Source organism: Myotis yumanensis, unplaced genomic scaffold (genome assembly GCF_028538775.1).
Source record: "Myotis yumanensis isolate MYYU_CA2020_CCGP unplaced genomic scaffold, mMyoYum1.0.hap1 SCAF_1, whole genome shotgun sequence".
In the NCBI taxonomy this organism is placed as follows: Eukaryota; Metazoa; Chordata; class Mammalia; order Chiroptera; family Vespertilionidae; genus Myotis; species Myotis yumanensis.
In genome coordinates, this window is record NW_027223752.1 from 94,323,673 (window position 1) to 94,349,262 (window position 25,590).

Genomic DNA, 25,590 nt, shown 5'->3' on the forward strand with positions numbered 1-25,590 from the left:
TGACAATGAGGTACCATCTCTCACCTGTCAGAATGGCTATCATCAACAAATCAACAAATGGAAAGTGCTGGTGAGGATGTGGAGAAAAGAGAACCCTAGTACACTGCTGGTGGGAATGCAGACTGGTGCAACCATTATGGAAAACAGTATGGAGTTTCCTCAAAAAATTAAACATTAAATCCAAAGCACCAATCAGAAAGAATATATGCACCCCTATGTTCATAGCAGCACAATTTACAATAGCTGAGATCTGGAAACAGCCTAAGTGCCCATCAGTAGATGAATGGATAAAAAAGCTGTGGTACATTTTTACCATGGCACACTATGCAGCAGTAAAAAAGAAGAATTTCTTACCCTTTGAAACAGCATGGAGGGACTTGGAGAGTATCGTGCCAAGTGAAATAAGTCAGTCAGAGAAAGACAAGTATCACATGATCTCATTCATATGTGGAATCTAAGTAACAAAATAAACTGATGAACAGAATGGATCCAGAGACATGGGAGCATGGAACAGAGTGTGGAATCTCAGAGGGAAGGTGGGGGAGGGTGGGTGGGAGGTAATCACCCGAATACCTTATTTGCATATATGCATGACCCATGGACATGGGCAATAGGGTGCTGAAGCCCTGGGGTCGAGGAGCGGGGATGGGGAGGAAGGGTGGAAGGGGACATATATAATACTTTCAACAATAATTACTTTTAAAAAGAAAACAGAGCCCTAACCGGTTTGGCTCAGTGGATAGAGCGTCGGCCTTTGGACTGAACGGTCCCAGGTTCGATTCCAGTCAAGGGCATGTACCTTGGTTGTGGGCATATCCCCAGTAGGGGGTGTGCAGGAGGCAGCTGATCGATGTTTCTCTCTCATCCATGTTTCTAACTCTCTATCCCTCTCCCTTCTTCTCTGTAAAAAATCAATAAAATATATTTAAGAAAAAAGAAATGGAGACCTAGATTTTTCTTGCAGTCTTATTTATGGTAATACTTCCCCTTAGATTTTACCTTACTAGTATATGTGCCTAAGAATAAACACATTCTCTGCATTTGTTTAACCTTTGATTTAGTTTTGATTTGGGTTACTCAACTATGTGTATATGTGTGTTTCTAAGAATATATATTTAAAAAATGTTTTTTAGTAGTAAAGGTGGAAATTTATTGAAGAACAAGTACAGACTCCCACATGGGGAGGGGGAAAGAGTCCCATTGAGTCCCTTTTCCCTATGGTTTATAAAGGCTGCAGATGTTTGTGCCTTGATAGTCCCTCTGATTAGTCACCATTCCCCTTTGATTTGGTCACTATAGCAACTCCTGAGCTTAAATCTCATGTGAAGTTCCTTCTCCCTTTTGTTCTCCTATTCTCTTTGGGCTTTCTTCCTCCTCCTTTATTTTGTAAATATAGACCTTTTGCTACTCCCAGCTTCCTTGTCTTATGGAAATGTGCCCTTTTGCAGCTCTGTAGCCCTGTGCTTTTTCCATGGACCCTTTCATTTTTAAAAATTTCCTAAACCTGTCTATTTCAGCCCTAAAATCTCCTTTCAGTTCCCCCTCTGATTAGGAAACTCCTACTGCCATTGGGGACAAGGGATGCCGAGTCTGTCTGACTGCTTCCTTCTGACAAAGAGCTCGTTGTTTGATAGAGAACAGACTGGCAGCTATCAGAGGGGAAGGGGGTTGCAGGGCTGGGTGAAAAGGTGAAGGGATTAAGCTTACAAAGCAAAACAAAGCCCCAAACTCATAGACACAGACAATGGTATGGTGATTACCAGAGGGAAAAGGGGGGTTGGGGAGGAGGTACAAGAGGAAATACTAGTGGGGAGGATAAATGGTGATGGGAGGAGACTTTACTTAGGGTGGTGAACATACAATACAATATACAGATAATCTATACTAATAAAAGGGTAATATGCTAATTAGACTGGACATCTTCTGGGTGACCTTCTGGATGTCCTTCCAGACAAAGCCATGATGGCGGGCCCGAGGCAGAGGCAGTTAGGGACGATCAGGCCAGCAGGGGAGAGCAGTTAGGGAGATCAGGTCAGCAGGGGAGAGCAGTTTGGGAGATCAGGCTGGCATTAGGGGTATAAGGCCGGCAGGAGAGAGCAGTTAAGGGGGATTAGGCCAGCTGGGGAGAGCAGTTAGGGGCGAAATGGCAGGCAGGCAGAGAGCAGTTAGGGTGATCAGGCCAGCAGGGGAGAGCAGTTAGGGTGATCAGGCCAGCAGGGGAGAGCAGTTAGGGTGATCAGGCAGGCAGGGGAGAGCAGTTAGGGTGATCAGGCAGGCAGGGGAGAGCAGTTAGGGGCGATCAGGCAGGCAGGGGAGAGCAGTTAGGGACGATCAGGCAGGCAGGGGAGAGCAGTTAGGGATGATCAGGCAGGCAGGGGAGAGCAGTTAGGGGCGATCAGGCAGGCAGGCAGAGGCTGTTAGGGGCGATCAGGCCAGCAGGCAGGCAAGCGGTTAGGAGCCAGAGGTCCCGGATTTCGAGAGGGATGTCCCAGATTACAGAGGGTGCAGGCTGGGCTGAGGGACCCACCCCTCCACTCCCGTGCATGAATTTTGTGCATTGGGCCTCTAGTCTATCTTACCTAATAATAGACAAACATGTAAATTAACTGTCCCTCCGCTATGCTTACCAGCCAATCAGGAGAGTATGCAAATCAACCCAACAAAGATGGTGGTTAATTTGCATACGTAGGGGCGAAGCGGTGGAGTGAAGACTGAAGGCTCCATCTGGAGCCACGAAGACGGAAGGCTCCGGCCGGAGTGAAGGCCTGGATCCCGGGTGCCGGAAGAAAGCTGGTGCCGGCAGCCAGGGGAAGGGAAGGCCTATTGTACGAATCTCTTCATGCAACGGGCCTCTAGTCCTATCTAATAAAAGAGAAACATGGTAATTAGCGTACAACCGCTACCCTTCCCATTGGCTAATCAGGGCGATATGCAAATTAACTGCCAACAAAGATGGCAGTTAATTTGCATATGTAGGCGCAATGCTGGGAGGTGAAAGGGGAAGAAGCCGCCTGCCACAGGTGATCGGAAACCCAAGTGGCAGCTAAGAGCCGGGTGGCAAGGCAAAAGTGGCCCTGGGCTCAAACGGTAGGAGGCGATGGTGGGGCCCCGCCCCCTGTGCGGCCAGGCCATTGGCGTGGAGATCAGGCGGAACATGGGGATGACAGGGTCCCCCGCCCCGTGTGCAGCCTGCTCCATGCGAGGCCAGGCCATCGGCAGGCAGCTCAGGCTGGAGGGGATGGCAGGGGCCCCCACCCCGTGTGCAGCCCGCTCTGTGTACGGCCAGGCCATCTGCGCGGAGCTCAGGTGGAAAGCGGCGAAGGCGGGGTCCCCGCCCCGTGTGCGGCCAGGCCCTTGGCACAGCGATCAGGCGGAACATGGGGATGGCAGGGGTCCCCACCCCGTGTGCAGCCCGCTCTGTGTACGGCCAGGCCATCTGCGAGGAGCTGAGGTGGAAAGCAGCGAAGGCGGGGTCCCCGTCCCTTGTGCAGCCCGCTCCGTGTGCGGCCAGGCCCTTGGCACAGAGATCAGGCGGAACATGGGGATGGCAGGGGTCCCCACCCCATGTGCAGCCCGCTCCGTGTGCGGCCAGGCCATCGGCTCGGAGCTTAGGCTGAACAAGGGGATGGCAGGGGTCCCCACCCCATGTGCAGCCCGCCCCATGTGTGCGGCCAGGCCATCCGTGCGGAGATCAGGTGGAAAGTGGCGAAGGCGGGGTCCCTGCCCCGTGTGCAGCCCACTCTGTGTTCAGCCCTTCCTGAGTGCAGCTCCAGCCATCCGCGGGGCTCAGAGGGAACATAGCAATGGCGTTGGCCCCGCCCCCTGTGCGCCCAGGCCATGGAAGTCGGGCTCAGGAGGCTCCACCAGCAAAGCGGGACTGTGGATTGGGAATGGGCACAAGGCAGACCTCCTGGTCCTTCCCCTCAGCTGGCAGGCTCCTATCAATCTTCAGTTTCTACTGAAAGGAATGTGGTGCCTCCACTGTGCAGCCTCCCAGAACTTGGACTCGCAGGCTCCGGAGTGGAGACTTCAACAAGGACTTCAGCGCCTGCTCAGGGGAATAACCACCACCTCCCTACTCCACAGCTGCTTCTGTGTCTGCAAGAAGTGCACATGCTCCTCCCTGTGACATGGGCGGGGCCAGAGCCTGAGTTGAGGGGTTCCACCATAGCATAGCAGCTGGACCAGTGCAGGGATGGAGGAAGGGAAGGCGGGGAAGGAGCAAGGGGGAAGCCCTGGTTCCCTGCTCCTCCTCCCACAGGCATGGCCCTGGCTGCTGTTATGATAAAAGGAGTTGTGTTTTTCTAACTCTGGGTAAAGGAAACAAGTGTCTGTTGATCTTATTCTCAGAGCTGCCAGTTAATCCCTCTGGATGCATCATATCCAACCTCCATAGGATCCGAGGGGCAGGATCAACCTTCGTTCCGTAGTTGAGGAAATTGACCAATAAACACAGGTGTCTCATGCCTCAGTGTTAACTACCACAGAAATCTCCGGGTAATGACTCATTCTATATCTAAGGGTATGTTTTCTTCTGTTTTCATGTTTAATTCAGCCCCAAGAATCAAATAATACAATAAAGAATAAAATGAGTTCAGAGGGCTCAGCATTGTATTCCCAGGGACTTTCGTCCCACACAAACCACAGAGCTCAGTTATTCTGAGATGAAAGGAAAGGAAAGAGAAACATGAAAGGTTTCCCAGCTCAGTCACAGAGGCATCTCATAACCACATATTAAGGACACGGCATTAACTTAGGGGTGGAAAGGACACAAATGGAATAGAATATGGAGCCACTTGGAGTGAGCAGGCCAGCAGGGGGACAGTTGGGGGCAAGCAGGCAAGTAGGGGGTGGGGGCAGTTAGGGGCAAGCAGGCCGGCAGGGGGGGTAGTTGGGGTGAGCACACTGGTACAGGGGGCAATTGGGGCTGATCAGGCTGGTGGGGGGGGCATTTGGGGGCGAGTAGGCTGGCAGCGGGAGGAAGTTGGGGGCAAGCAGGCTGGCAGGCAGAGTGGTTAGGGGCAATCAGGCAGGCAGGCAGGTGAGTGGTTAGGAGCCAGCAGTCCCAGATTGTGAGAGGGATGTCCGAATGCCAGTTTAGGCTCGATCCCTGTAAACCAGCAGTAGGACATCCTTCCAGGGGTCCCAGATTGGAGAGGGTGTAGACCGGGCTGAGGGACACTCCCCCCCCCCACCCAGTGCACAAATTTTTGTGCACCAGGCCACTAGTATATATATAAAAGGCTAAGTGACCAACCGACCAGCAATTTAAAAATAAACGTTGACTCGTGCATGTGTGGTACATATAAAACTCTCACTGGCGCCAATCGCACATGTGTGTTTCAATCTGTCCTTGTCCATCATGAATTTGGTTGACACTTCTAATATAGAGAAAAGGCGAATAGCAATATTAAAATGTTTCTTCTAATTAATTTCCTTTCAGTGTGCACGGTTCCATGCACCGGGCCAATAATGTATTATAAAATTGTACACCTGAAACCTATATAAATTTATTAACCAGTGTCACCCCAATAAATTCAATAAAAAAGTAAAAAAATGATTATGCACATAATTGTTACCTATATAAATGGGCTGATGCCTTTTGTAATATAGCCAGAACTCAAAATTGCCCTAGCTGGCTTGGTTCAGTGGATAGAGCATCGGCCTGCAGACTGAAGGGTTGTGGGTTCGATTCTGGTAAAGAGCATATGCCTGGGTTGAAGGTTCAATCCCCAGTGGGGGTGTGCTGGAGGCAGCTGATTAATGATTTTCTCTCATATTGATGTTTCTATCTCTCTCTCCCACTCCCTTCCTATATGAAATCAATAAAAATAGATTTTTAAAAAATCCTATAAAGAACTCAAATTTATCTGGGCTCATTTTTCACTTGTCAGTTTTTTAAAAAAGTAAAAGAACAATATACTGTGCTAAGGGTACTAGGGAATGGGCATCTCATGCATGGCTCTGAGTATATGGGTAAATTTCCTGGTGTAAAGTTTTACAGTCTGAAGGAAGAGCTTTCCAAATGATTATATTTTTGGCCTCGTTATTCCACTTTAGGAATCTAAGCATTTGGGAAATTTGCTATATATTTCAAGGTAGTAAATGGGGAAGACAACAGTATGTTCTTAGTTAAATTTATTTGTTTGCTGGGCCATTCATTCTTGTGTAAATAAAAACTAAGGAACTACCTTACTTGTCTTTCAGGACTACTGTCTCAGAAATTGGCATTTGGGGAGGGAGGAGGGAAGAGAGAGAGAGAGGGAGAGAGAGAAAGAGAGAAAGAAAGAGAGAAAAACATCGATGCATGCACCCCAAGCAGGGCTTGGGTTGAGCCTGCACCGAGGTATGTGCTCTTGACCCAGAATTGACTGGCTGACGCTCTAACCACTGAGCAACCGGCCAGGGCCAACTTTATTTTTTAAATTAACAGTCAGTGCTCACTCAAAATGACTTTGAAAACCCTCAGGAAAAATAATCTGCTATATCTTCTATATTTAGAGCAGGAGGTATCTCTTATGTTGGGATAAAAGCTATTTTAGGAGCTACTGTTTAAGATACTCTGACATTGGTATTTACTTATGATTTTTGCAGCAAATGGACAGTGCAGAAATATAGAGAATGGAACCAAATTGTATAGCACATGGTAAATGATAGAACCAAGAAACTATAAAAAAGGACTAAATATAGAAAAGGATTAAGCATACTTTTGGAAGAAAGCGTAGGTTTCTATATGCTGGGGTTGTTTCTAGAGAAAGTAACTGCTAATATCAGGCTGTGACTACAAAAGAGCCAAACTTGTTCCAGAGCTGAGGAAATGGATAAGGATTCCTGAGTAACATCTGTCATCACACAGTTATACAGAATGAATTTATAGGGTCCTTTGATTAGACTGGGGGAGGGGGACCTTTTTTCTTCCAAGGGCCATTTGGATATTTATAACATCATTTGTGGACCGTATAAAATTATCAGCTTAAAAAAATTAGCCTGCTATATTTGGTCAAACATTTAATTAACTCACTACTAATGCCTTGGTAGGGCTGGACTTTCCCCACTCCTGGTTTAGACACTGATCTTGCTGAATCAAAAGGACAGGTGGCTCAAGAACCCTCTCCTCCCTCTTTCTCTCAAAATCAATAAATTATTCTTTAATAATAATAATATTGAATGTCAACTGTAGTTGAAAATAAAAAAAATTAATCTCCCTCTCTTAACCATGAAGAAAAGGAAATAACATTAACATTTACAACGATGTCAGCTTTAGATATCAGAAAAGGAAGATACTATTTCACCAACAAAGAGGAAAGAGTTGTTTCTAGTGTCTACAGTTTTTAGTCTTACAAATAGTCTGTGTCTGTTTTTTTAATGCCCTTATAATCATTAACATGTCTTAGCTAAGAAGGTTATGGACAAGTTTATCCTTTTCTCCCCTCCCTGGAGCAAATATCAAAACAATGTATTTGATTGAATGCAGACTCTATACTATGTTTTCTTTTCTTATTTATTTTAAATTGTGGGGGCTTTTAAAAATGTTTTTATTGATTTTAAAGAGGTTTTTATTGATTTTTTAGAGAGAGAGAGAGAGAGAGAGAGAGAGAGAGATACATATATTGATGTGAGAGAGAAACATCGATTGGCTGCCTTCTGTACTGGGGATCGAGCCTGCAACCTGGGCATGTGCTCTAACCAGGAATCAAATCAGTGACTTTTCGGTGCACGGGACAACGCTCAACCAACTGAGCCACACTGGCCCAGGCACTATCTTTTCTTTTGATGAATAAAAGTATTGGTACAGTGAAACATGCTTGTATTTTTTATTATTTTATTTTATTATTTTATTTTTTATTTCAGAGAAGAAGGGAGAGGGAGAGACAGAAACATCAGTGATGAGAGAGAATCATTGATTGGCTACCTCCTGCATGCCCCACACCGGGGATGGAGCCCACAACCCGGGCATGTGCCCTGACAGGGAATCGAACCTTGACCTCTTGGTTCATAGGTCAACGCTCAACCACTGAGCCACACTGGCTAGGCAAGCATGCTTGTATTGCCGATTTCATCCACAGATACTGTCATCTATGTGGCAGGCTTCAATTCACAAAAGTATTCTTTGGACTTACAGCACCAAAATTAATTAAGGTGTGCAATGGAGGTTGCATTTTCCCAGTGGTCCTGGCCTACGAAATATACACTGAGCTATGGTCTAATTCCTTTTTAGACCTTAAAGAAACAAGAAACTCATCTTGCCACTTAGTGGTTATTTATTTTCCCACTAATAAAGTTTATTTGCTATGCTGTTGTTCTGCTTAATGTCTCTGAACCTTAATTTCCCCACTATACCACAAGTGTGTTCCTTATGATTTCTTAAGGCCCCTTTCCATTGACTGCACTTTTTCTGATAATGCTGGTGAACAATGAAGACAGAAAGCAGCATGGCAGGAAAAGGAAGGCTCTGAAATATCGACTCTTAAATAATTAAGACTATGACTTACCAACTCTATTTCAGTGACTGCTGCTTTTTTTGGTTATTCCTTGGGCTTAAGGTGGTAGTAGTTATATGGGTAAATGTAAAATGGAGTTCTAGCTAAAAAGGTTTTACATTTTTTATTGGAGTGTAATTTATTTGTAGTACTGTCTATAGATTACTCTGTGTGCTCACCAAGTATTGGTTACTTCATTTTGGCCTTAATAAATAGAATGAGTTTAGGTTTGAATATTGCTAACCCAACTTTTTGTTGCAGACAAAACTTACCTGGGGTCCCTACTTATGGTTTTATATGCTTCGTGCTGCCACGTCAACTCTCTCAGGTATTACTTTTCTGTTTGAATATTGTATAACTACTGTAATATGCTCCAAGAGCTCTGCCAAAAAGGGGTGTTTCAGAAATGAAGGAGAAACAATAGAGAGTTAATCACTCTCAAGCTAGTTAGCACTGATAGATATCAATCTCACTTGTACTTCACCTTAAAACATTTTTCAGCTTTTGGCTGTGTGTGTGTGTGTGTGTGTGTGTGTTTTTAAAGGATTGAAAATGGCTATATTAATTTAGATACAATTTTCACAGTCTTAAACCTTTTTTGTTAGCACCTGTTTTATTTTGTCATTTGGTACCCTAATGCCTGTAGTTATAATTCATTTATTTTATGTCATTAATATATTTTTTAATTGATGGAGAGAGAGAGAGAGAGAGAGAGAGTGAGAGAGAGAGAGAGAAGGAGAAATGTTGATTGCTGTTACATTTATTTATGCATTCACTGGTTGATTTTTGTATGTGCCCTGACCAGGGATGGAACCCACAACCTTGGCGTCTGATTCTCTAACCAACTGAGCTACCAGGCATGGACAATGTTTTATTTCCGTTTTAAAAATATATTTTTATTGATTTCAGAGAGGAGGGGAGAGGGAGAAAGAGATAGAAACATTAATGATGAGAGAGAATCATTGATTGGCTGCCTCCTGCACACCCCCTACTGAGGTATTTGCCCTTGACCAGAATCAAACCTGTGAGCCTTCAGTATGCAGGCTGACACTTTACCCACTGAGCCAAACTGCTAGGGCTAGTGTTTTATTTCTTAAACTAGAGGCCTGGTGCACGGATTTGTGTACTATTGGGGTCCCTCTGCCTGGCCTGCACCCTCTCGTAATCTGGGGGGATGTCAGAGAGCCGGTTTCGGCCCGAACCCTGTAGGCCAGGCCGAGGGACCCCAATCCGTGCATCGGGCCTCTAGTATGTGTATAAGATCTTTGGTTAATCTCTTCCAGCCCTCCCCCGCCCTCCTTTCCTCTGAGATTCATCAGTCTGTTCCATGTTTCCATGCTGTGGTTTCCGCTCCTGGGTCAAGCATCTTCCCCCTGGTGGTCAGTGCACGTCATAGCTACCAGCCAGTCGGCTGGTCCACCGGTCGCTTATGCTTTTATATATTTAGATTGAGATATAACTAAGTCATATTTGAAAGAAATGAATTTTCAGCTTATGACTTAATCATGCTAACTTTAAATATAGGTTTTAAATCATAAAGCTTTCTCTTCTAATTTTAACTCCTTCATAGCTTCTATCACTTTCTGCTTTTTTATTAGATCAAATTTTGAATAGTAATTCATTCAACAAACATTTACTGAGCACTCAGTATATGCTGGACAGTCTGTTGAAATGAAAAGAACATTAGCTTTATATACAGACCTGATTAAATTTTGGATTTGCTTTGTCAGCTTGGCAAGTTCTTCAACCTCTCTGAGTCTAACCTTTCACAGTGCCTGGCATGTATGATATAAGCCATTCCTCTCCTCCAGCCCATTGGCATCTTAGCTCTCTAAGAATATGCATTTTTTTAAAAAAAGAAATAGACATTACTGGGAGTGTTAACAGGTGCCTAAAAGGAGCCATAGTGCTTCTTGAGGAAATCAAGGAATTATATGCAGAAGAGATATTGAATCTTCATAATCTCTCTGAGGGCAGGAACTATAACTTTTGTATTTCTACAGTGCTTTGCACATAGAAAGTGCTCAAGAAATGTTTATAAAAAATACATTTTTTAAAAAAAGAATTGCCCTGACCAGTTTGGCTCAGTGGATAGAGCGTCGGCCTGCGGACTCAAGGGTCTTGGGTTCGATTCCGGTCAAGGGCATGTACCTTGGTTGCGGGCACATCCCCAGTGGGGGGTGTGCAAGAGGCAGCTGATCGGTGTTTCTCTCTCATCGATGTTTCTGACTCTCTATTCCTCTCCCTTCCTCTCTGTAAAAAATCAATAAAATATATATATATTTTTAAAAAAAAGAATTGTTTATGGAATTATGTAAGCTATTTAACTTTTGTATCTTTAGTGTGTGACTTTCTTGGAGAGAAGATTGCATCTGTTTTGGGCATCAGTACCCCAAAATACCAGTATGCCATTGATGAGTATTACCGGATGAAGAAGGAGGTGTGTCTCCCTTTTACATTTTCTTGATTAGGTTTGCTTTGCTATGGACTTGATGGGTTGTATATTGAACACATGTATTATCTAGGTGCCCGAAAGGAAACTCCCTTATGCTAGGCATTTCATTTTAGAGTCAGTTTATCAAATTAGCATACATTTTTGGAATTTTTTAATACTGAAAGTTTCCTAGGATCTATTTGTAAAATTGAGCTAGATTTACTGTGCTAGGTGCTATGTATGTTATTCATCTTCACACACCTCTCTCTGGATTATTATCTTCCAATTTTAAGATAAGGAAACAAGACTCAGTCTCTCTACTTAGGATGCATAGACCGCATGTAGAACTGGAGTGAGTTTGATGCACAGAAAATTATAGGTACTAGGAATGTGTAAGTGTCAGTAGTTAAGGCAACCTGTCTATAGTGAGGTCTTAGAGTGGGGGTGAAATGAGTTTAGCCTTAAACAATGAGAAAGCTTTAGCATTTAAGAGCATGGGCCCAAGAAACAAAGAGTCTGAATTCAAATTCTGACTCTGCCACTTCTAACTTTGTTACCTTGTGCAAAATACTTAACCTTTATAAGCCTCAGTTTACTCATCTTTATAATGAAAATTGCAGCATCCATGCTGGGGTTGCTCTAAGGATTAAATGAGTTAATATGTAAAACAGAACAGCACCTAGTATATATTAGTGAAAATGAAAAAAATATTAGTATCTCTTACTATTCTCCTTCAAGCACTTAAGGGTAATTTAGATAAACTTAGAATAGAGAGGAATGAAAATACGTTGTATGTTTGGGGAAATGGCAAGACTACTACTTTATTGTAATTGGAGCAGAGAGTACAACAGAATGGCTGGAGATGAATCTGGAAAGCTCAACTGACTTTATATTTATTTGGTTTCAAAAACGTTTGATGAACGACTTGTTTAGAACCTCATTACCTCATGGGGAGTATTGAATAGCCTTTCTAAATGGCCTTTCTCATTCACTCTCTTTTTTTTTTTCTCATTCACTCTCAAGAAAGCCCTAGATTAATCTTCTTGACAGGTTAGTCATTCTGTACCCATACTGCAGGGACAAATACACATGCCACCTCTTCCATGAACTTAGTAGTTCTGGAACTGGAAGTTACTATTTCTCAATCTCTATAGTTATTCCTTTGTCTCAGTGCTGTTTTTACATGTCTTAACTTCCCTCTTAGATTGTAAACTTTCTGAGGTCAGAGGGCAGAGACTGCCCTATCTGTTACCAGGTGCTTATGGGAACACTAACCACGCTATGTCAATTTAGTGAATAGACCACCCTGTTCCAGTGAACAGGCTGATACCCTATAATCGAAGTGATATAGTATTAGCTATAGTTTTAGATTAATCTGAGAAGATATATCCCTTGTCAAAGTTACTTCAGGTTTCATCTCAGAGGGGAAGGGGGGGGCAAGAAGAGGTTAAATAAAGAATTATATGCATATATTCATAATTCATAGACACAATGGTGCCATGAAGGCCTGGGGAGGCGACAGGAGCAGGGTGGAGGGGTCAATGGGGGAAAAAATGGGGATATCTGTAATGCTTTTAATAATAAAGATACATTTTTTAAAATGACACCACTTTTCTAAAATGTCATGTAATAGTTTTCATTTCAATTTGGGAATGAAAGGGAAGGAAAGTATGTCTTATCTTAATTAGACCAAAGTGAATTGGACATGATACTGTTTTGGTTAAAAAAGAAAAAAACAACAAGCAGCTACAATTAGGGGAACAAATATTATTCTTTTCGGACATAATATTTGAACGATTCTTGGTATTTCCTCTTTTTAGGAGGAGGAGGAGGAAGAAGAAAACAGAATGTCTGAAGAAGCAGAAAGACACTACCAACAGAATAAGCTGCAGGCTGATTCCATTGTTCAGACAGATCAACCAGAAACAGTGGTGTCCAGTTCATTTGTGAATCTCAATTTTGAAATGGAGGGAGAGTGTGAAGTATTTACAGAAAACAAACAAAATCCAATCTCTGTCCCACCATAGAATGCAACGACTCTCAGACTTCAAACTCTAAGGTGGTTTTTATACCAGGAACTTTCACATTCTCTATTCAGTGGGATTTAATACAGTTATTTATATTTTAAATTATTATCTATAAAGGGAAAACTCTTTATTCTTGGGCTCTATCTAGCAAAAGTCAGATCTGAAATTTGGATATTTGTACTATGCTTTTACTGTGTCAAATTAGTGTTTTGGTTTTAAAATGATCTTTATAAAAATGTTAAGGACATTTTAGAGCCCTGCCAATTAAGAGTTCATTATCATGCTTGTCTGTTATTTGTGTTTGTACAAAAAAAATGGGTCAAGTTGCTGATTAAGGCTAGAGTTGATATTCCTAATCTCAAATGAAAAAGGATTTTCCCTGATTTTTTCATGCTCTTATTCATATCTAACCATTAACTTCATACTAAAGATGATTCACTGAGTAATAAAAGGAGTAAGATAAAAGCACTTTGAATTTTCTTTCCTTGAGAATAACTTTATTTTATGGAAAGGTGATTGAGTCTGTAACACCAAATAAGATGGGTTTCCTTTTTTTTCTTTTTTAAATGTTTTTATGGATTTATGGTGTGATTCATGGCATATGATGGCACTCTTTTTAGTAATGGGCCTATACTACATAATTTAGTGCTTAAAGGATTAGTTATCAGATTATGTAATTAATGTCACCATAAGTTACAGTTTACCAGTAGCTCTAAAACATGCTAACCTGCCATCTTCCCTCCAATTTTTTTTTAACTTCCAATTTGAGTTAGTACTTCCAACTCAGATATTTGGTTATCCAGTGAAGGCATACATATCTAAAGGTGATCTGAATCTTTCTCCTTAGAGGTAATATATCTAACAAAAACTAGAAACTTGTCTGATTATAGTAGAAGGAAGATAATGACCTATGAAGATTGTGTGCTTCTTGAATTTTATTTTACTTGTCTAACAGTGGCCAGTTTGTAATGTTTACATAGTTATACACTGTGCCTTAAATTTTTATATTTTTATTTATGCAATCTATAAAATTTCCCATAAATGCATTAAATGGTTTTGTCTTATTTTTAAGCCTTTCAGTTTTTCTTCCTTTCAATCCTTTTAATATTTACTGTCCCCTGTGGATCATAGTTTGTGATATTCTTTTTCTAATCTTTCATCTCATAAAAACTAGACGTAATATAATTGAGAACCCTTACAATGAGTTAAATTCTCTAACAATAATCCTTAACAAACTGAAGTTTTATAAAAGGTAAGCCTGGTACTGGTTAATAAAACCAGACAGATTTTTTTATACCAATGATTTTAAAGTAAAATATTAACTTCAGTACTTTATTGAAATATCCTATTAAAAGAAACATCATATCTAAACACTTCTAACCCAGAAATGACATGAATGGGGAAGTCTGTAATCTCTGATATACATAATACTTTAGGGGAATCCTTAAGGTTAAATGATCACATTATAATTTAAACTACCCTTCAGATATTCAAATTCTTAATGACTAATGTCAGAAATAGTCCTAAATATTACACAGATTTAAAGTGGACTCCTTCTACCTTCAGCAAATCACACTTGTCACATTTAAACTAAGTGGAAACAGGATTTACTGCTTCCTAATTTGGTCCTATTGCTTCCAAAATATTAATTCCAATAATGAGAACAATTGCTGTGTTCTATAGGCATTTGAAGTCTTTTATTTAGACCATTTCTAAGGATTCTGCTTCAAAGGTTTTACATGCAGCATTCAAGCTTATGTTAATGAATACAGTCTAGTTTTTGAGATCATGTATCATCAAGGTCTGCAGAGTTTTCATTGTCATTTGCAACAAGGGCTTCTCTGTTCTCATAAGTCCAGAAGCCATTCAGATCGATTAGAATGGTGGTAACTGTGTCTCCTTGATTACTGTTGATTAAATCCTGAAGAGAGATTTTCAAAGGATCCTTTGGTTTTACCATGTCAAAGATTTCATCCTGCAAGAGAAAAGAAAAACACAATGAAATGTTATATATGATTCACTTAATTTTTATCACACAGTGACCTAAAATTCAGCACTTAAGCTTATGTAAAATTTTTGTAAAAGAAAAAAACCAACAGATACGCAGTCTCCTTTTTTATGTACAATCACAGAATTTTACTGGAATATTTCTTAGTTATGTGATAACCATCAAAGAGTAAGAAACTGAGGCTCGAGTTTAAGCTAATACAAGGTACATAGGTAATTAATAGCTAAACAATTTAATGTAGTGTTCTTTGAGTACATGTTAACTAACTACTTGTACTTTTGTTAGTGATGAAGCAAACCCTTGATTGAATTTAAGTGCAAACCCAGCTCAAACTTAAAGCCTTCAGAGCCAAGATTATGACAAAGCTTCATTTCCAATATTGATGTAACCTTTTACACTCTGGACCTATGATGAGGGTGGGGGGTTGGTATCAAAGAATTAGTCATCCAGAAGAACACTAATTGTGCTAAAATTTACTGGAATAGATGGAAGAACCTCTTCTAAATGAATACTTACAAAGAATTAGTACGTGTTCCCTAATCTTTTTGTAATAAAATTACTCAGTATTTAGTGTCATTAAAGGAGGAAAATTACATTTTCAAAAGTTTAGAACAGCCCTAACCGGTTTGGCTCAGTGGATAGAGCGTCGGCCTGTGGACTGAAGGGTCCCAGGTTCAATTCCAGTCAAGGGCATGTACCTTGGTGGCGGGCACATCCCCAGGAGAGGGTGTGCAGGAGGCAGCTGATCGATGTTTCTCTTTCATCGATGTTTCTAACTCTCTATCCCTCTCCCTTCCTCTCTGTAAAAAATCAATAAGATATATTAAAAAAAAAAAGTTTAGAACAATTTAGGTAAAAGAAATGAATGAACTTTTATATGTTTGTGAAACTTCCTCTTCCAGGTTGGTGGCCATTTAAAATTAAGTAGTTCTATTTATTTATTTATTTTTATTGATTTCAGAGAGGAAGGGAGAGGGAGAGAAGCATCAATGAGAGAGAATTACTGATTGGCTGCCTTCTGCATGCCCCCTACTGGGGATCAAGCCCACAACCCCAGCTTGTGCCCTTGGCAGGAAATCGAACCCATGACTATTCAGTCCGCAGGCCAACACTCTATCCACTGAGCTAAACCAGGTAGGGCTTAACTAGTTCTTAAGTTGCCTGTTGCATAGTTTAAAATTTGTGTCATTTATATTAAACCAAAATAACCCTTTATCTTATACTTGGTTAAATCTGAATGAGTTATTTATTACATTACTAGAGGCCTGGTGCACGGGGAACAGGGGTCCCCTCAGCCCAGCCTGCACCCTCTCCAATCTGGGACTCCCTCAGGGATGTCCGACTGCCGGTTTAGGCCAGATCCTGAGGATAGGGCCTAAACCGGCTGTCAGACATTCCTCTCACAATCCGGGACCACTGGCTCCTAACTGCTCACCTACCTGCATGCCTGATTGCCCCTAACTGCCCCCACTGCTGACATGGTTACCCCCAACTGCCTCCCCCACTGGCCTGGTCACCTCTTACTACCCCCTTCTCCCGCTGGCTTGGTCACCCCCAACTGCCCCCCTGCCAGCCTGGTTGCCCCTAACTGCACCCCTCTGCCAGCCTGGTTGCCCCTCACTGCCCCCCTCCTGCCGGCCTGGTCACCCCCAACTGCCCTCCCCCCGCCCCCGCTGGCCTGGTCAACCCATGCAGCCTGCTGTTCGGTCGTTTGGTCGGTCCTCACTCATCCCCCTGCCAGCCTGGTCGCCCCATGCAGCCCGCTGTTCAGTCGTTTGGTCGTCCCTCACTAACCCCCCTGCTGGCCTTGTCACCCCACGCAGCCTATTAGGTCGTCTGTTCGGTTGTTTCGGTTGCGATGGTCGTTTAGGCATATATATATATATATATATATATATATATATATATTCAGTTTGAACCTGAATCAATACTGTATACTCCTTGTTTTTCATAGCTGGAGAAAGTCTCAATACTAAAGTGCTAAGTAGCAGCATATGTTTCAGTGACAGTTTTCATAGTGTAGGATTGATGTCTCCTTAAGTAATACCAAAGCAAGCCCTTAAAATAACAGACTAAAAATGTGCCTGACCTAAATAGTTCCCAAGTTAAAAATTCAGTTTACAGTGTTATAGTTTGCCAAAGGATACTGGCCAGATTGATTCTCTTTTAATTTTCAATCAAAATGAATTAAAGCTGTCAATGAGAACACAAGGGTGAAAATGCTAAAATCAAACTACAAAAATCATTAGTCAAACTGTGGTCTCAGTTTCTAATGACTTAAATATCATTGGAACAAATAAGAGCAAATACTTGATTTGGTTCAGTACTTTATAATTCATAAGTTACTTTCTTTTTTTTTTTTTTTTAATATATTTTATTGAATTTTCACAGAGAGGAAGGGAGAGAGATAGAGAGTTAGAAACATCAATGAGAGAGAAACATCGATCAGCTGCCTCCTGCACATCTCCCACTGGGGATGTGCCCGCAACCAAGGTACATGCCCTTGACCGGAATCAAACCTGGGACCTTTCAGTCTGCAGGCCGACGCTCTATCCACTGAGCCAAACCGGTTTCGGCCATAAGTTACTTTCATATAAAATTTCATTTAATACAAATGGTTAGCTGGTATTATGTAAGTTAAAGGAAAAAGTAACCTTCACATCTTGAAATGAAACAGGATCTTGTCCATGGATTTTCATTAGTTCCTGTATGGCCTGTATTTAACAGAAATAAATCTGTAAATAAAAAATGAAATACAGAACAGCCCCTTCCCCCCCCCCCCCAAAAAAAATTCCCATGGCCTCTTTCTAGTTCCAATTACTTTCCTATCAAACCACAAGCCTCATCGTTTCAACCACTCTTGCCAAAATTCTCAACATCCTTGACCTTGCATATCACTACTCAGCAAAATCTAATTACTGGGTCAGTGTAACCATCAACCTTTCTAGACCTACACCTTAGCTATTGAGAGCTTCAGAAAGAAAGTATACAAAACTACAGATTATTGCTACAACATAGGAATATTCTCCAACTTTAGATGAGCCTTTCACATGGCCTAGCAATTATTCCATTATGTCTTCCCATTACCCACGAATGCTGTTCATACCTTCCCTATTCTTTAAGATACCCAATCCACCACCTCCCCTCCCACCCTACACTTCTGATATGACTTCTTCACTGTAGTGAGGAAATCTCAAAAAAATTTTTATAGAAAAAATCTGCATACAGGTGGACACACACACACACAGTTCAAAATCATGTTGTTCAAGGGTCAACTGTATTGTGATTCAATTTGACAAACATTTTAGCTGAGTCATTCAGTAGAAAATGTGAAGCTTAAACATTATTTTTAGAAAGAAAAAGGAGAGGGGGAAAAACACTGATGTGAGAGCAAAACATCAATTGGCTGCCTCCTGCATTGACTGGTTGCCTCCCTTTACCAGGAATCAAGCCCTGCAACCCAGGAATGTGCCCTGACCAGGAACTGAACCAGCAACCCTTCAGTGCATGGGATGACGCCCAACTGAGCCACACCAGCCAGGGCACTGAATAGGTATTTTAAACCAAATGGTATATGTAACATATATGTTAACACTCCGGTGTCGGGTGAATTTCCTGCCAAAATATAAGATGGCGCGGGCAATTATTTAGGTTTCCCGCGCAAAATCAGGGATTTTTATGATACCTATTACCCCAATGGGTATGAAACGGTTCGCATACGCAGGTAGGTATCTTTGTGAACGGCAAACAAACAAATATTTGGTAATACGCAGTTACAATCGGCCCGAGTTTACACGTTTCCCGCACTCCACCGCAAATCTATATGAACCGAGTTAAGACGGCTCCCGCGGAGTACGCGCAATTCACGCGAGCCGACTTAACTCGTTTCCCCCACTCCAAGTGTTAAGGAACAATGACTCATTTACATGAATGAGACTTACCCTAAAGAAGTAATTAAGAGAAAAGACATTCAGATATCCCTTGTTCTCGATATCAAGCAATTTGAAAATATATTGCAGAGCAGCAGGTTCTTTTCGGTTTTCTAATGCAAGAACAAAGTCCAGGTAGGTCTTATAGTCCTATAGAAAAGAAAAGAAAATTGCCGAAACCGGTTTGGCTCAGTGGATAGAGCGTCAGCCTGCGGACTGAAAGGTCCCAGGTTCGATTCCGGTCAAGGGCATGTACCTGGGTTGTGGGCACATCCCCAGTAGGGAGTGTGCAGGAGGCAGCTGATCGATGTTTCTCTCTCATCGATGTTTCTAACTCTCTATCTCTCTCCCTTCCTCTCTGTAAAAAAAAAAATCAATAAAATATATTTAAAAAAAAAAAAGAAAAGAAAATTTATTAGAGACCATATTTGGAATTAACTTTTTGAGTGTCTAATAATCTGAAACTACTCCGCAATCAAAAGTGGCAAGATTTTTAAAACATGAAATGATAAATCTATTTGTATAGTTAATGTTGGTTTCTAGGAATTCTATATAGCAGTTAATCTGTACAGGACAGGTTTTGGGACACAGTTCATTTCTTATGAGAAGAGATTTTCTGTGTTAAATCATAATTTTCTTTTATTATGCTTTTGAATAATAGTGACTAAGCTAGTGTACATTGCCACTACATTTATGTCTTCATTTCAGTTTGGTTATTTTGAAAAAAAATTATCTGGAATGAATAGAACTAAATTCAAATAGCTATTTGATATACTGTTTAAAAGTTTTAAATCTAGTCATAGATTACTTTTTCTGCATAGTGAAAAGAAGTAAAATACATGGGAGAATCTCAGAAATTCCTATTCTTTTTTTTTTCTTTTTTTTAATACAAATTCCTATTCTTGGAAGAGATTTTTTTAGGCTAAGATTAAGAATTCCTTTTTGCTTAAATTGCAGTATAAAGAACTAGAGAGATATAGCCTAATCATCGTCTTATCTCCAAGCATAGTTGTAGCTTCTGATTTTCTTTATTCACCAGAAGCATTTATAAAGTTCCTCACTGTCTATAGTAGACAATTGTGGGAATCACGAAAGTTTCTGTGCCTTTCCCCCCTTTTCCTTTGCAGTTGGCTAACAATGGTATTGTTTAGAAAACTGCTATTAAAGCTTAGTGATAAAACCTAGAACCCTGATTCTCTTCTGACAGTCTGACCATTTCTTAAGCATCATTGGGTTTGGAAAATTTATCACACCCTTAACACATGTATTTAATAGCAAGAATGGTAATTTAAAAATACTATTATAATTTTCTGCAATATAAGGACAGTTACATGTTAGTCAATCTTTAGCTACTAATATAGCCACTTATGGAGAGTAATATAACCTGATTCTTAGATTTAAATCATGGCGTATGTGGTACTATATCTGACCTGGTAATTTAATGGATGAACCATCTCTATGAAAATGGTCAATAGCATTTGCCAAATTTTCAGATTTTTATTTTACCTAGTCTACATCCCTTTACAATCGGTACACTAACAATGAAATGAACAAATTATTAAAATTTTCTATTTGCCCAGAATCCATAGGCAAGTCATGTTGTAAAACAAATTTACCTTAAGATTCAAGGCTCTTTGAATCTCAAATAATTTGATCATTTAATACATTTTAAGATACTGTTACACACTTATATAAAAAACACTGTATCACATCAAGAAAAAGGCTTTTGAAAGCTGTGGGAACGTATATTTTTTAAACTTGTTAGATTTAAACTAATACCATTTCTCCATCATAAGTGAGACACTCCTGAAAAACACGGTCTAAGAAGACATTGGTCATGGTTGCTGTTCCGTAACGGGAGAGTTCTTCTTTACTGAGCATGCCGTTGTGATCCTTATCAAGATTCAAATACTGGCCTTGAGAAGAAAGACGATAAAAAGACAGTTGTGACCAAATAAAATTCTAATACAAAAGAATAAACACATAAAGTTCTTTTTATTGGTTAATATTTTGACTTTCAAAGTAATTATTTTACAGTAAGGGTAGTGAAATCATCAATCCCTGCAATCTCTATCAAAACCAGTCACCCTAGCCAGTTTGGCTCAGCGGATAGAGTGTCGGCCTGCGGACTAAAGAGTCCCAGCTTCGATTCCGGTCAAGGGCACATGCCTGGGTTGTGGGCTTGATCCCCCCAGTAGAGGGTATGCAGGAGGCAACCAATCAATGAATCTCATCATTGATGTTTCTATCTCTATCTCTCTCCTTTCCTCTCTGAAATCAATAAAAAATACATATTTTAAAAAAATGGCCTTTGAACACCAATTAACTAAGGAATTAATAATTCAAATTTTAGTATTATGACAGGAACCTACCATATACCCTTAGGGCAGAAGGAGCAGAAAACCAATTTGTTTCTTGACTCTCCTTGGACAGTTCCTCATCCCTTAACTAAATGAACGCAGAGACAATTAGAAGATAGCAACTGTCAAGTGATATAATTTATAAGTGGTTTAAAAAAACATTTACCTCCAATAAATCATCTAGGAAGCTGCATGCTAAAATATCTTGAATTTTTATCTTCCCTTTAAAGAACATAAAAAATATGATTACTTAATTACACTTTAAAAACAAGAGCAATTTTATAAAGGTACTATTTTGTAAGAACAATCAAACAATTGATATTTTAAACCTTCTTAGCTCTTATGCTCCAAAGTCTTTAGTGCTATGAAAGGGGAAATGTGCAGGAAGTCTATATAATAAAAGCCTAAGCAATTACGGCAGAATGAACAGAATGACCGGTCACTATGATGCACACCGACCACCAGCGGGCAGATGCTCAACGCAGGAGCTGCCCCCTGATGGTCAATGCGCTCCCACAGGGGGAGCGCTGCTCAGCCAGAAGCCAGGCTCATGGCTAGTGAAAATAGTGGCGGTAGCCTCTCCTGCCTCTGGGGCAGCACTAAGGAGCAGCGAGCCGAGCGGTAAGGAGCAGCGAGAAGGGGGGTGCTAAGGAGTGAGGGGTCCCGGATTGCGAGAGGGCACAAGCTGGGCTGAGGGGACTCCCCCGACCCCCCAAAAACACAGTGCACGAATTTTGTGCACTGGGCCTCTAGTCCTATATAATAAAAAGCTAATATGCAAATTGTCCCCTTGGGAGTTTGATGGACCAGGAGTTCGACTGCCTGCTATGATGTGCACTGACCACGACTGACCACGAGGGGGCAGTGCGAAACGAAGGAAGGCCCTGGCCAGCAGCCAGCACCCAGGGGAAGGAAGGCCCCAATCGGCCCTGATCGCCGGCCAGGCCTAGGGACCTTACCTGTGCACGAATTTCATGCACCGGGCCTCTAGTATTTAATAAAATCTCTACTTCATTTGTCTACCTGTATACCCCAACTATGTAAATCAATTGGTAAATTCTTTCTAAAATTACTTTAATAACTGATTCCTTAAAAAATTATGTTGAGTATTCTGTGGAGATGAAAATGATACAGCTAGTAATCAAAAAAGGAGACCGTCTCCATTTTTCTTTGGCAGGTTCTGGAATAGGAAGCAATATAGAAGCATGGTTATGAGTAGAAGGATCAGAATTTAAATGCCACTTCTAGATACATAATCTAAGTCTCAGTGGCCTCACACATAAAATGTGGATAATAGTAATACCTTCCTTATGGAGTTATGGGAAGGAAATGAAAGAATCAATGTATAATGCTTAGCATAGTACCTGGTACATAATAAATAGTCAAAACTGTTAGCTAGCCCTAGCCGGTTTGGCTCAGTGGATAGAACATCGACCTGCAGACTGAAGGGTCCCAGGTTCAATTCTGGTCAAGGGTACATGGCCAGGTTCCAGACTTGATCCCCAGGAGGTAGCCAATCAATGGTTCTCTTTCCTCATTGATGTTTCTATCTCTCCCTCTCCCTCTCTGAAATTAATAAAAAACAAAAAAAAACCTGTTAGCTATTATTTTTGTAAAATTTTAAGGAAAAAGATATGTACTAGTATGTTCCTATAATGGAGATGTTTAAAAAAGCCTGTCAGCTATGACATACTATGATAGACTCATAGCTGAATTTTCAAGTATAGGAGACTTAAAGACTTTGATTTGGGCCTTCTGTCCCTTCCCCGGTCCCAGATACATATATTGAAGTCTTTTAAGTTTCAACAGGTTAGAACAGCAATCTGAGCTCCATATAGGATAGTTCACTTGAGAAAAAGAAAAACACATCATGGCTAAATGGTTCTATCTCCCAATTCACAAATTTGATCAAAAAGCGTAGTTCTCCATTACCTTACATATCAGAAAGCAAATTATCTACACTAATAAAAGAGAAACATGCAAATTAACCACCACTCCGCCACACCCACAAGCCATGCCCACAAGCCAATTAGGAGCGAATATGAAAATTAACCCAACTAAGATGGCGGCGGCCATTGGAGCAGGAGTGAGCAGGAGGCTGGGGTTGCCCCTGGTGATGGAGGAAGCCAAGCTTCCCGCTTACCCTGGCCCACCCTGGGCTCTGCTCAAGGCTACAAAGTTTCAATTATCTACACTAATAAAAGACAAACATGCAAATTGACCGTACCTTTGCTATGCCTTAGCCACGCCCAACAGCCAATCAGAGTGACTATATGTAAATTAACCCAAGATGGCGGCCGGCAGCCACCGAGCTGGAACAAGCAGGAGGCTTGGTTGCCCCAATGATGGAGGAAGCCAAGCTTCCCGCTTGCCGTGTTGGGCTCTGAGCTCCACTCAAAGCAACAAAGTTTCAATTATAGAAGGTAAATAAACTCCAGATACCTGCTTTCAGGCGGCCGTGGCCACAGAGCTGGAGCGAGCAGGAGGCTTCTCTCCCGCCCACCCTGGCTGGCTCTGAGCTCCTCTCAAGGCTACAAAGTTTCAATTACAGAAGGTAAATAAAATCCCAGAATAAAAAAAAAAAAAAAAAAGGAGAGCCTGGGAGCTTCCGTCGCTGGGAGGCTTGGCCAGCCTGAAAATGGCCCTCAGCCCCTCACCCAGATTGGCCAGGCACCCTAGTGGGGACCCCCCACCCTAAAGGGGGTGTGGCCAGCCTGAAAACAGCCCTCAGCCCCTCACCCAGGCTGGCCAGGCACCCCAGTGGGGACCCCCACCCTGAAGGGGGTGTGACCAGCCTGCAAACAGCCATCAACCCCTCACCCAGGCTGGCCAGGCACCCCAGCGGAACCCCCACCCTGATCTGGGACACCCTTCAGGGCAAACCAGCCGGCCCCCACCCATGCACCAGGACTCTATCCTATATAATAAAAGGGTAATATGCAAACTGACCCTAACAGCAGAACGAATGGGAATGACTGGTCACTATGACACACACTGACCACCAGGGGGCAGACGCTTAATGCAGGAGCTGCCCCCTGGTGGTCAGTGCGCTCCCACAGGGGGAGCTCTGTTCAGCCACAAGCCAGGCTGATGGCTGCCAGTATAGCGGTGGTGGTGGGAGCCTCTCCTGCCTCCTCAGCAGCGCTAAGGATGTCCGACTGCAGCTTAGGCCTGCTCCCTGTTGGCAAGTGGACATCCCCTGAGGGCTGCCGGGCTGCCAGAGGGATGTCTGACTGCCAGCTTGGGCCTGATCCTCCAGGGAGCGGGCCTAAGCCAGCAGGTGGACATCCTCTGAGGGGTCCCAGACTGCAAGAGGGCATAGGCTGGGCTGAGGGTCCCCCCGAGTGCACAAATTTTTGTGCATTGGTCCTCTAGTAGAAGATAAATAAACCCCAGATACCTGCTTCCAGCCCAAAAGGAGAAGCTAAGAGCTTGGGTCACCGGAGGGGCGTGGAGAGCCTGAAAATGGCCCTCAGCCCCTCACCCAGGCCGAACAGGCACCCCAGCGGGACGCCCCCGCCCTGAAGAGGCTGTGGCCAGCCTGCAAACGGCTATCAGCCCCTCACCCAGGCTGGCCAGGCTACCTAGCGGGGTCCTCCACCCTGAAGTGGGTGTAGACAGCCTGAAAACAGCCCTCAGCCCCTCACCCACACTGGCCTCACCCCCATGGTGTGAGGGTCCCTGCTGGGGGGCTTGGCCAGCCTGAAAACGGCCCTCAGCCCCTCACCCAGGCTGGTCAGGCACTACAGCGGGACCCCCACCCTGATCCGGGACACCCTTCAGGGCAAACAGGCCGGCTCCCACCCATGCACCAGGACTCTATCCTATGTAATAAAAGGGTAATATGCAAATTGACCCCAAAGGCAGAATGACTGGGAATGACTGGTCACTATGACACACACTGATCACCAGGGGGCAGACGCTCAATGCAGGAGCTGCCCCCTGGTGGTCAGTGCGCTCCCACAGAGGGAGCTCTGTTCAGCCACAAGCCAGGCTGATGGCTGCCAGCACAATGGTGGTGGCGGAAGCCTCTCCTGCCTCCTCAGCAGCACTAAGGATGTCTGACTGCAGCTTAGGCCTGCTCCCTGCTGGCAAGTGGACATCTTCCAATGGCTCCTGGGCTGCCAGAGGGATGTCTGACTGCCAGCTTAGGCCCGATCCCCCGGGGAGCAGGCCGAAGCCAGCAGGTGGACATCCCCTGTGGGGTCCCAGACTGTGAGAGGGCACAGGCCAGGCTGAGGGACCCCCCCGAGTGCACAAATTTTTGTGCACTGGGCCTCTGGTATCAGAATAACTGGCTTCTTAGAACTAGAGAGAGTCATAAATTACCCAGTTCATACTTCATTTAGAGA

The 25,590-nt window shown here is 42.7% G+C and overlaps 2 protein-coding genes across 3 annotated transcripts in view; one reads left to right on the plus strand and one right to left on the minus strand.

The window, feature by feature from the left end:
* Positions 1–14,005, plus strand: part of FAM177A1 (family with sequence similarity 177 member A1) — a 28,701-nt gene extending 14,696 nt beyond the window's left edge. The window contains exons 3-5 of the mRNA XM_070427986.1: positions 8,742–8,808; positions 10,823–10,920; positions 12,735–14,005. Of these exons, the coding sequence (XP_070284087.1) occupies positions 8,742–8,808; positions 10,823–10,920; positions 12,735–12,941 (372 nt within the window). The 3' untranslated portion in view covers positions 12,942–14,005. The remainder of the gene's footprint in view (positions 1–8,741; positions 8,809–10,822; positions 10,921–12,734) is intronic.
* Positions 14,006–14,612: 607 nt separating this feature from the next.
* PPP2R3C (protein phosphatase 2 regulatory subunit B''gamma) overlaps positions 14,613–25,590 on the minus strand; it is a 31,409-nt gene continuing 20,431 nt past the window's right edge. Inside the window, exons 9-14 of one of the 2 annotated variants that reach the window (XM_070427946.1) lie at positions 21,405–21,460; positions 21,251–21,326; positions 20,658–20,794; positions 18,891–19,028; positions 17,604–17,663; positions 14,613–14,916 (exon numbers count right to left, since the gene is read on the minus strand). In XM_070427946.1, coding sequence (XP_070284047.1) covers positions 14,728–14,916; positions 17,604–17,663; positions 18,891–19,028; positions 20,658–20,794; positions 21,251–21,326; positions 21,405–21,460 — 656 coding nt within the window. In that variant the 3' untranslated portion in view covers positions 14,613–14,727. The remainder of the gene's footprint in view (positions 14,917–17,603; positions 17,664–18,890; positions 19,029–20,657; positions 20,795–21,250; positions 21,327–21,404; positions 21,461–25,590) is intronic. The other variant, XM_070427956.1, reaches the window with a different exon arrangement.